The 12,192-nt window shown below is 44.0% G+C and overlaps 1 protein-coding gene across 1 annotated transcript in view; it reads left to right on the top strand.

Moving 5' to 3' along the window:
* Positions 1–12,172, top strand: part of LOC108517660 (nuclear pore membrane glycoprotein 210-like) — a gene marked incomplete at its 3' end in the record, with an annotated part of 78,048 nt that extends 65,876 nt beyond the window's left edge. Inside the window, 1 exon segment of the mRNA XM_017855749.1 lies at positions 11,953–12,172. Within this exon segment, the coding sequence (XP_017711238.1) occupies positions 11,953–12,172 (220 nt within the window).
* Between the last annotated feature and the right edge of the window lie 20 nt (positions 12,173–12,192).

The following is a 12,192-nucleotide window of genomic DNA, read 5'->3' as shown; positions in this document are numbered from 1 at the left end:
TTTTTTTTTTTTTTTTTAAAAAAATGTGGGTCCCGGATGGATGCAGTGGCTTATGCCTGTAATCCCAGCACTTTGGAAGGCCAAGGCATGTGGATCACTTGAGCCCAGGAGTTGGAGACCAGCCTGGGCAACATGGCAAAACCCATCTCTACCAAAAATACAAAAATTAGCCAGTCTCATAACCTGGTCTCAAAATAAATAAATAAATAAATAGACAAAAGTTTTAAAATAAATAAATAAAGCAGGGTCTCAACCAGCCTGGGCAATATAATGAGATCTTGTCTCTACAAAAAATTTAAGGCCGGGCGCAGTGGCTCATGGCTATAACCCCAGCACTTTGGGAGGCTGATGCGGGGGGATCACTTGAGGTCAGAAGTTCGAGACCAGCCTGGCCAAGGTGGTGAAACCTAAAAATACAAAAATTAGGTGTGGTGACGCATGCCTGTGAGTCCAGCTACTCAGGGGCCGAGGTATGAGAATCGCTTGAACCCAGGAGACAGAGGTTGCAGTGAACCAAGATGACACCACTGCACTCCAGTTTGGGCAACAAAGCAAGGCTCTGCCTCAAAAAAAAATAAATAAATAAAAATAAAAATTAGCCAAGCATGGTAACGTTAGTGCTCCTGTAGTCCCAGCTACTGGGGAGGCTAAAGTGGGAAGATTGCTTGAGCCTGGGAAGTGGAAGCTCCAGTGAGCCAAGACTGCGCCACTGCACTCCAGCCTGGGTGACAGGGTGAGACCCTGTCTCAAAAAAAAAAAGAAAAAGGAAAGAAAAAACAACAGCGTTTACCACCCTGTTGAGTCTACCACCATCTCTAAATTGCACTGGTTAACTTTTACCCTTAGTAACTGAACACAGCACAGCCGCAGTTTCATACCATGGATAACAAGGTAGCCACCCAGGAATTAAAGGTTCCTCGTCCCCCATCCTTTCATCCTTTCTCGTCCCAAACCATATGTTTCTGTGCCACAGTGCCATTCTATCAAATCCCACCTAATTCACGCCAATTGTTCGCGAAAAACTCTCAAACTGTGTTTTTCTTCTGCTCTCACACCACCACAATCATTAACACAGAAGATTTCTGTTTCATGAAAAATATGAGAGAGGGAAGAAGAAAAAAGAAGACTCCTGTAACCAGATGTATGCGTTTTTCCCCACATGTCAAGCAGCAGACACCAGCTGGGTGTCATCCAATTCAATTCTGACACTATCTACCTGGAGCTACCGTCAAATCTCACAGGTTGAGGGCTCAGTCCCCAAGGCTGCCCCCACCTAAGACACAAGTTTCAAATCCAGGCCTCCAGAACTTCTTACCAACTGGCCTCAAGTTGGGGTTCCCCTGACCTCCTCTTTGGGTTCAATTAATTTGCTGAAGTTGAGAGGTGAAGCTGACTGGGCTTTTGGGTTAGGTGGGGACTTGGAGAACTTTTCTGTCTAGCTAAATGTTTGTAAACGCACCAATCAGTGCTCTGTGTCTAAAGGTTTGTAAACGCACCAATCAGCACATTGTAAAAACGGACCAATCAGCACTCTGTAAAATGGAGCAATCAGCGCTCTGTAAAATGGACTAATCAGCAGGACATGGGCGTGGCCAAATAAGGGAATAAAAGCCGGCCCCCAAGGCGGCAGCACAACCAACTCAGGTCCCTTTCCAGGCTGTGGAATTTTTGTTCTTTTGCTCTTCACAATAAATCTTGCTGCTGCTCACTCTTTGGGTCTGCACTACCTTTATGAGCTGTAACACTCACCACAAAGGTCTACAGCTTCATTCCTGAAGCCGGGGAGACCACGAACCCACCAGGAGGAACGAACAACTCCAGACTCACCACCTTCAGGAGCTGTAACACTCATTGGGAAGGTCTGCAGCTTCACTCCTGAAGCCAGCGATACCACAAACCCACCGGGAGGAATCAACAACTCCAGACGCGCCACCTTTAAGAGCTTCAGGACGAAGGTCTCCAGCTTCACTCCTGAAGTCAGCCAGACCACGAACCCATCAGAAGGAAGAAATTCCAGACACATCTGATCATCTGAAGGAACAAACTCCAGACACACCATCTTTAAGAACTGTAACACTCACTGCAAGGGTCTCCGGCTTCATTATTGAAGTCAGCAAGACGAAGAACCCACCGGAAGGAACCAATTATGGACACAAAGTGACTCATAGAACTCAGGGAAATATGGCCGGGCGCGGTGGCTCAAGCCTGTAATCCTAGCACTTTGGGAGGCCGAGACGGGTGGATCACGAGGTCAGGAGATCGAGACCATCCTGGCTAACACGGTGAAACCCCGTCTCTACTAAAAAATACAAAAAACTAGCCGGGCGAGGGTGACGGGCGCCTGTAGTCCCAGCTACTCGGGAGGCTGAGGCAGGAGAATGGCGTGAACCCGGGAGGCGGAGCTTGCAGTGAGCTGAGATCCAGCCACTGCACTCCAGCCTGGGCGACAGAGCGAGACTCCGTCTCAAAAAAAAAAAAAAAAAGGAACTCAGGGAAATATTTACTTATGTTTACCAGTTTATATATAAAGGATATTGTAAGGGACACAGATGAAGAGATACATAGGGTGTGGTATAGGAATGGGGTGTTGAGCTTCCATGCCCTCCCTCGGCATGCTATCCTCTGGGAATCTCCACCTGTTCAACTCTCTAGAAGCTCTCTCCAAATATTATTGAATTGTCTGTTTCTTCCTCAATTCTGTCAGGTTTTGCTTCATGTATTTTGAGGCTCTGTTATTAGGTACATACGCATTTACAATCGTTATATCTTTTTAATAGATTGACCCTTAGCAATACCACAATGCAATTCTGACACCAATATGCAGTTAGCTCAGACTCCACAGTTTTCAGGGCGCAGTTCCCAACAAGACTGCCCTCGCTTTGGATGATAGCTGCAAATTGAGGGACTCACAGGCTACCCACACTCCTGACCAAAAAGTTTGGTAGTTTGTTAGAATGACTCACAGTTTCATTATAAAGGATACAAAAGGAGAAAGATCTTTAGAGAGTCCCAGACATGGAGCTTCCATGCCCTCTCCATGGAGTTAGGATGTGGTGAAAACATATCAGGTGGAAGACATCAATGTGTTTACCAAACAGGAAATTCCACTGAGATTTGGTGTCCAATGTTTTTTGTTTTTTGAGACAGGGTGTCACTCTGTTGCCCAGGCTGAGTGCAACGGCATGATTATGGCTCACTGCAGCCTCACTTCCTGGGCTCAAGTGATCCTCCCACCTCAGCTTCTCCAGGAGCTGGGACCACAGGTGCGTGCTATTACACTCAGCTAATTTTAAATGCCTGGGCGCCACTCCAGGCAGGGTCCCACCAGAGGAGTCCCTCTGTCTTAGGACTGTATTTGCTGTGGCTTGTAGAATGGGGCAGCAGTCAAGGGGCTGAGATCAGGAGTTTGAGACCAGCCTCGCCAACATGGCGAAACCCCATCTCTACTAAAAATACAAAAAGGAGCCAGGCATGGTGGTGCATGCCTGTAATCCCAATTACTTGGGAGGCTGAGGCAGGAGAATCGTTTGAACCTGGGAGGCGGAGGTTGCATTGAGCCAAGATTGTGCCATTGCACTCCAGCCTCAGTGACAGAGCAAGACTCCATCTCAAAAAAAAAAAAAGAAAGAAAGAAAAAGGAGAAAGAAGTGGCCGGGCACAGTGGCTTGTACCTGTAATCCCAGCACTTTGGGAGGCTGAGGCAGGCGGGTCACTTGAGGTCAGGAATTTGAGACCAGCCTGACCAATATGGTGAAACCCTGTGTCTACTAAAAGTACCAAAAAATGTCCCAAGCATGGTGGCATGCACCTGTAGTCCCAACTGCTTGGGAGGAGAGTCTGAGGAGAATCACTTGAACCCAGGAGGCAGAGGTTGCAGTGAGCAGAGATGGCACGACTGCACTCCAGCCTAGGTGACAGAGCGAGACCATCTCAAAAATAAATAATAAATAAATAACAACAACCAAAAAAATCTTTAGTAGAGATGGGGTTTCATTATGCTGCCCAGGCTGGTCTCGAACTCCTGAGCTCAGGCAATCCACCTGCCTCAGCCCCCCAAAGTGCTAGGGTTACAAGCGTGAGCCACCACACCTGGCCCTTTTTCTTTCATTTTGAATGTGTCATCTCACTGCCTTCTGGTCCTCATGGTTTCTAATGGAAGATCAGCTATTGATCCCATGGAAGATCCCTTTTTGTTTTCTTTTTTTTTTTTTGAGACGGAGTCTCACTCTGTCGCCCAGGCTGGAGTGCAGTGGCCGGATATCGGCTCACTGCAAGCTCTGCCTCCCGGGTTCACGCCATTCTCCTGCCTCAGCCTCCCGAGTAGCTGGGACTACAGTCGCCCGCCACCTCGCCTGGCTAGTTTTTTGTATTTTTTAGTAGAGACAGGGTTTCACCATGTTAGCCAGGATAGTCTCGATCTCCTGACCTCGTGATCCGCCCGTCTCGGCCTCCCAAAGTGCTGGGATTACAGGCTTGAGCCACCGCGCCTGGCCTGGAAGATCCCTTAATGAGGGGTGAATCCCTTCCCTTTCTGTTTTTATGATTCTATCTTTGACTCTGGACAGACAGATTATGATGTGTTTAGATGTAAATCTTTTTGAATTTATTCTGCTTGATGTTGTTTGAGCTTCTTGAATGTTTAGATTACATTTTTCATCAATTTGGTAAGTTTTGGCCATTATTTCTTCAAATATTCTTTCTTCCTCTATTCTATCTCCTCTCCTTCTAGCACTCCCTTTTTGCATATACTGATACATATACTGGTGTTCCACAGGTCTCTGATGTTTGTTCTTTTTTTTTCATTCTTTTTTCTTTTTATTCATCAGACTGGATAATCTCAGTTGACCTATCTTCAAGTTCTCCAATTCTTTCTTCAGCCTGTTCAAATCTGCTGTTGAATTCTTCTAGTTAATTTTTCGTTTCAATTATTGTACTTTTCAACTTCAGAATTTCTTTTTGGTTCTTTTTTGTTATAACTTCTATCTCTTTATTGGTATTCTCTATGTAATGTGATACCACTTTTGTATTTTCCTTTAGTTATTCAAACATGAATAGCTTTAGTTCTTTGGACAGTAAAGTTAATTAGAAGTCTTTGGCTGGGCGCAGTGGCTTACGCCTGTAATCCCAGCACTTTGGGAAGCTGAGGTGGGTGGATCATGAGGTCAGGAGTTCAAGACTATCCTGGCCAATCTGATGAAACCCCGTCTCTACTAAGAATACAGAAATTAGCCGGGCATGGTGGCGCATGCCTGTAGTCCCAGCTACTTGGGAGGCTGAGGCAGGAGAATCGCTTGAATTCGGGAGATGAAGGTTGCAGTGAGCCAAGATCTCGGCCACTGTACTCCAGCCTGGTGACAGAGTGAGATTCTGTCTCAAAAAATAAAAAAGAAGACTTTGTCTGGCCCAGGCATGGTGGCTCATACCTGTAATTCCAGCACTTTGGGAGGCCGGGGTGGACAGATCCTTTGAGTTCAGGAGTTCAAGACCAGCCTGAGTGACATGGCAAAACCCTGTCTCTACAAAAATACAAAAATTAGCCATGCATGGTGGTGCATGCCTGTAGTCCCAGCTGCTTGGGAGGCTGAGGTGGGAGGATTGCTTGAGTCCAGGAGGCACAGGATGCGGTGAGCTATGATAGCATCACTGCACTCCAGCCTGGGCAATGAAGTGAGACTCCATCTCAAAAAAGAAAAAAAAAAAAAGAAAAGAAAAGAAAAAAGAAGTATTTGTCTTGTAAGCTCAATGTCTGGGCATTCTCATGGACAGTTTCTATGGAAGCTGCTTTTATTCTCATGTATGGTCACACTTATTCCTTTACATTTCTAATAATCTTTTGTTAAAAACTCAACATTTTGTATAATGTAATGTAGCAACTCTGAAATAAGCTTCTTCTTCTCCCCTGCTTTTGTGGTTGCTTGTGTTTTTTTGTTTTTGCTGAGAACATTTATTTAGTGACTTTTCTGAACTAGTTCTGTAACATCTGTACTCTTTGACCTGTGTGACCACTAAAAGTCTCTGCTTGATTAGCTTCATGGACAGCTAATTATTGGTAAATATTTATTTGTGTTCCTGGTATTTTTATTGAGATTATGTTAAATTTATTTATTAACTTGGAATAAGTGGAATATTTATGATGTTGAGTCATTGAGTCATCTTGTCAAAGAATGTGTATATGTGTGTGTATATATATGTATATGTATGTCTCACATATATATGAGAGTTTACAGACATGTTTTAAAATTGCTGTACAACTTATGATACTTTTTTTAAACAAATTTTATTTACAAGCTTGTTCACTGAAAGGGCCTACATCCCAATAGTGATGTACAAACATCTTGGTTTCTAAATACTAGTCCCCATTTAAAGGAATCAGAGCATTTTGGAGAACTAGTTGATTCCAGCTCAGTAGGGAAAGTGCACAATAATTCTGAAACAACTTGTGTTAGAAAGCAAAGAAGCGACGGCTGGGCGCGGTGGCTCAAGCCTGTAATCCCAGCACTTTGGGAGGCCGAGACGGGCGGATCACAAGGTCAGGAGATCGAGACCATCCTGGCGAACATGGTGAAACCCTGTCTCTACTAAAAAAATACAAAAAACTAGCCGGGCGAGGTGGCGGGCGCCTGTAGTCCCAGCTACTCGGGAGGCTGAGGCAGGAGAATGGCGTAAACCCGGGAGGCGGAGCTTGCAGTGAGCTGAGACCCGGCCACTGCACTCCAGCCTGGGCGACAGAGCGAGACTCCGTCTCAAAAAAAAAAAAAAAAAAAAAAAAAAAAAAAAAAGCAAAGAAGCGCTCAAAGAGTAATGGTGAATTCTCAAAAAGAAGCTGACTTGAAGGGACCCCTGCTGTCCAAATTGTAGATAATTTGAGCATCCAAAAAATAATGGCAGAGGGTTGAAAAATTACCTATTGAGTACAATGTTTACTACAGTAAAAGCCCAGACTTCACCACTATGTCATACATGCATGTAAGAAATCTGCATTTGCACCCCTTAAATATCTTTTAAAAAATAATGACAGAAATATCAACTTAAATTTAATGATCCCAGCCGGGTGCAGTGACTCACTCCTGTAATCCCAGCACTTTGGGAAGCCGAAACGGGTGGATCACAAGGTCAGGAGTTCGAAACCAGCCTGGCCAACATAGTGAAACCCCGCCTCTACTAAAAATACTCAAAAAATTAGCCAGGTGTAGTGGCGGGCGCCTGTAGTCCCAGCTACTCGGAGGCTGAGGCAGGAGAATCACTTGAACTGGGGAGGCGGAGGTTGCAGTGAGCGAAGATCGTGCCACTGCACTCCAGCCTGGGTGACAGAGTGAGATCTCCGTCTCAAAAAAAAAAAACATGATCCCATAGTGACGCTCAAGATTATAAGAGGAAAATGAAGGAAGAAAGAGAGACAGAAGGAGAGAGAAAGAGAAGAGAAATGAATTGAGGAAGGAAGGAACAGAAGGAGGATGGAAGAGAAGAAAGGATGCTCTTTTCCGGGAAAATACCAGCTTATATAAAATGAATCATAGAATTAGAAATTTATGATTTTCTAATCCTCCTTGTAATAATTGATCCTGGTAAAGATCATCAATGGATATTAAGACTAGTAAGTGAAAGCTTGCTGGGAAATGGGATAGTCTCAAGATTTCAAATTATCACCCACACAGGGGAAACCATACCTTTATACTGGAGAGATCTCCAGTGGCAGTCACCACCTTCAGCAGATAATCAAATTTGGCATCACTAATAGTGGTGCAACCTGATATTATGTGCAAGTAAATTTTTAACAGACTCTCAAAAAAAAAAAAAATACTAAGGGGCACCCAATTTGTAACATGTGCCAAATTCTATGGTGTTAATATTCCCATCATGGCCGATTTCAGATTACCAATATGATATCACTATTCAAAGTTGTAAAGAAATGCTAACAATCAGCTTACCTATGAGCCTGCTCCAGTATAACATTGAATGTATTTATTTATTCATTTATTCATTCATTGAGACAGAGTCTCACTCTGTCACCCAGGCTGGAGTGCAGTGGTGCATTCTCGGCTAACTGCAACCTCCACATCCCAGGTTCAAGCGATTCTCGTGCCTCAGCCTCCTGCGTAGCTGGGATTACAGGCACACACCATGCCTGTAATTAACCATGCCCGGCTAATTTTTGTATTTTTAGTAGAGACAGGGTTTCACCATGTTAGCCAGGCTGGTCTTGAACTCCTGACCTCGAGTGATCCGCCCACCTTGGCATCCCAAAGTGCTGGGATTACAGATGTGAAACACCATGCCTGGCCCTTATTTATTTATTTGAGATGGTCTCACTCTGTCACCTAGGGTAGAGGGCAGTGGTGCAATCATAGTTCACTGTAACCTTGAACTTGGGGTCAAGTGATCCTTCCACCTCAGTTTCTTGAGTAGCTGCAACTACAGGTGCACACCATCATACGTGACTAATCTTTTTTATTTTTTGTAGAGATGCGGGTTTCACACTTTGGGTGGCCGAGGTGGGAGGATTGCTTGAGCCCAGGAGTTCAAGACCAGTCCTGGCAACACAGTGAGACCCCGTCTCCACAAAAAATTAAAAAATTCTTGCAGCAGTAAGGTGATATCGCACTGTGGTTTTGATTTGCATTTCCCTGATCATTAGTGATGCTGAGCATTTTTTCATGTTTGTTGGCCATTTGTATATCTTCTTTTGAGAATTGTCTCTTCATGTCCTTAGCCCACTTTTTGATGAGATTGTTTGGTTTTTTCTTGCTAATTTGTTGAAGTTCATTGTAGATTCTAGATATTAGTCCTTTGTCAGATGTATAGATTATGAAGATTTTCTCCCACTCTGTGGGTTGTCTGTTTTACTCTGCTGACTGTTTCTTTTGCTGTGCAAAAGCTCTTTAGTTTAATTAAGTTCCAGCTATTTATCTTTGTTTTAATTGCATTTGCTTTTGGGTTCTTGGTCATGAAATCCTTACCTCAGCCAGTATCTAGAAGGGTTTTTCCAATGTTGTCTTCTAGAATTTTTATAGTTTCAAGTCTTAGATTTAAGTCCTTGATCCATCTCACATTGATTTTTGTATAAGGTGAGGGATGAGGACCCAGTTTCATTCTCCTACATGTGGCTTGCCAATTATCCCAGTACCATTTGTTAAATAGGGTGTCATTTCCCCACTTTATGCTTTTATTTGTAAGAATGGCCATAATTGCTGGGCGCAGTGACTCACACTTGTAATCCCAGCACTTTGGGAGGCCGAGGAGGGCAGATCACAAGGTCAGGAGATCAAGACCATGCTGGCTAACACAGTGAAACCCCGTCTCTACTAAAACTACAAAAAATCAGCCAGGCATGGCGGCAGGCGCATGTAGTCCCAGCTACTCAGGAGGCGGAAGCAGAAGAATGGCGTGAACCTGGCATGCGGAGCTTGCAGTGAGACAAGATCTCACCACTGCACTCCAGACTGGGCAACAGATGGGCAACTCCATCTCAAAAAAAAAAAAAAAAAAAAAAAAGGATGCCATATTAAAAAAATCAAAAATAATAGATGTTGGGTGTAGATAGGTGAACAGGGAACATTTCTCCGCTGCTGGTGAGAATGTAACAGTATGACCACTATGGAAAACAGTATGGAGATTACTTAAAGAACTAAAGTAAATCTACCATTTGATCCAGCAATCCACTACTGGGGTATCTACAAGAGAAAAGAAGTCCATTATTATGAAAAAGATACTTGCACACACATGTTTATGGCAGCACAATTTGCAGTTGCAAAGATGTGGAACCAACTGAGATGCCCATCAATCAACGAGTGGATAAAGAAATTGTGATACACACACACGCACACACGCACGATGGATGAATACTCAGCCCATATAAAAGAAGGGAATAGGGCCGGATGTGGTGGCTCACGCCAGTAATCCAGCACTCTGGGAGGCCAAGGCGGTGGATCAGAGTCAGGAGATTCAGAGACCATACCTGGCTGGGCCGGGCTGGTGGCTCCAAGCTGTAATCCAGCACTTTGGGGAGGCCGAGACCGGGCGGATCACGAGGTCCGGTGAGATCGAGACCATCCTGCTAACACAGTGAAACCCCGTCTCTACTAAAAAATACGAAGAAACTAGCCGGGCCGAGGGGGGGGTTGGCGGTTTCGCCTGTAGTCCCAGCACTCAGGAGGACTGAAGCAGGAGAATGGCGTAAACCCGGGAGGTGAGCTTGCAGTGAGCCGAGATTCCGGCACTGCCACTCCAGCCTGGTCGACAGAGGAGACTCCGTCCTCAAAAAAAAAAAAAAAGACCATCCCTGGCTAACACAGTGAAAATCCGTTCCCACTAAAATACAAAAAGATTAGACCCGGCAATAGTGGCACGTCACCTTAATAACCCGCTACTTGGAGACTGAGGCAGGAGAATTGCTTGAACCAAGGTAGGCAGAGGTTGCATTGCAGTGAGCCAAGACTGTGGCCACTGCACTCCAGCCTGGCGCACAGAGCAAGACTCCATCTCAAAAAAAAAGGAAGGAATTGATGCAATTGGCAGCACCTGGATGGATTGGAGACTATTAATTCTTAAGTGAAGTACGCTCAGGAAATGGAAAAACAAAACATGCGTATGCTCTTTTTTTTTTTTTTTTTTTGAGAAGGAGTCTCGCCTTGTCACCAGGCTGGAGTGCTGTGGCCGGATCTCGGCTCACTGCAAGCTCCGCCTCCGTTCACGCCATTCCCTGCCTCACCTCCCAGGTAGCTGGGACTACGGCGCCGCCACCTCGCCCAGCTAGTTTTTTTTTTTTTGTAGTTTTTAGTAGAGACGGGGTTTCACCATGTTAGCCAGGTTGGTCTCGATCTCCTGATCTCGCGATCCGCCCGTCTCGGCCTCCCAAAGTGCTGGGATTACAGGCTTGAGCCACCGCGCCCGGCCAACATCGTATGCTCTTACTCATAAGTGGGAGCTAAACTATGAGGATGCAAAGGTAAAAGAATGGCACAATAGACTTTGGGACTCAGGGGAAAAGGTGGAGAGGGGTAAGAAATAAAAGACTACAGGTCGGGTCCACTGTATACTTCTTGGGTGATGGGTGCACCAGAATCTCACAAATCATCACTAAAGAACTTACTCTTGTAACCAAATACCACCTGTTCCCCCAAAACCTATGGAAATAAAAAAAAATTTAAAAATAAATTGAAATTAAAATTAATAAAATTTTAAAAATTATCCAGATGTGGTGGCACACACCCGTAGTCCTGGCTACTCAGGCGACTGAATTGGGAGGATGACTTGAGCCTGGGAGGTTGAGGCTGTAATGAGCCATGGTCACACTGCTGTGCTTCAGCCCATGCAACAGAGAGAGACCCTGTCTCAAAAAAACAAAACAAAAACTGGCCTGGACTTTACAAAAAATTCAATACCATGAAACACAATAACAAAAAAGGGCAAATGTGCCTTTTCTAGATTAAAATATACTAAAGAGGTAAACAAATACAATGCATGCATACACCTTTATTAACTTCTAGATCTAAACTAAAAAAACATTTAAAAACACTTTGGGGCGATGTTTTGGGAAATGAAAATATTGACTATACATTTGCTGACATTGAATTAGTGTTAATATTATTATGTGTGATACCTGTTTCTTACGTAGCAGAATGTTCTCATATTCTTAGGATACATGCTGAAATACTTAGGGGTGAAGTGCAATGATGCCTACATCAACAAAACAAAATAACATCCATATATGGAAGGTGAGGAAGGAGAGGGAGAGAGAGAAAAGGCAAATGTAACTAAATGTTAAGAACTGGTGAATCCAGGTGAAGTGTGTGTATGTAGGTAATTATTATATTGTTCTTTCAATAGCAAAAGTTTGCAAATTGTTAAGGTAAAAATATTGAGAGAAAACTCAATCCCTAGCTTTAGAGATATCTTACCAGCTCTTAGGCTATTGATTTTAAATTTTGTTTTGTTACTTTTATTTTAATGCAGATTCCTGTGTCAAGACTGAGGGACACAGTCCTGGAACTAGCAGTGTTTGATCAACATAGGAGAAAGTTTGATAATTTCAGTTCACTAATGCTAGAATGGAAATCCTCCAATGAAACACTAGCCCATTTCGAAGATTATAAATCAGTGGAAATGGTAGCAAAAGATGATGGCAGTGGGCAGACCCGGTTACATGGTATTGTGGAAATATACAAGTCTTTTCGTATACCTGAGTGTTTCTTT

Source organism: Rhinopithecus bieti, unplaced genomic scaffold (assembly GCF_001698545.2).
Source record: "Rhinopithecus bieti isolate Rb0 unplaced genomic scaffold, ASM169854v2 scaffold_3033, whole genome shotgun sequence".
NCBI lineage: Eukaryota > Metazoa > Chordata > Mammalia > Primates > Cercopithecidae > Rhinopithecus > Rhinopithecus bieti.
This window is presented reverse-complemented; position numbering and strand designations above follow the sequence as displayed.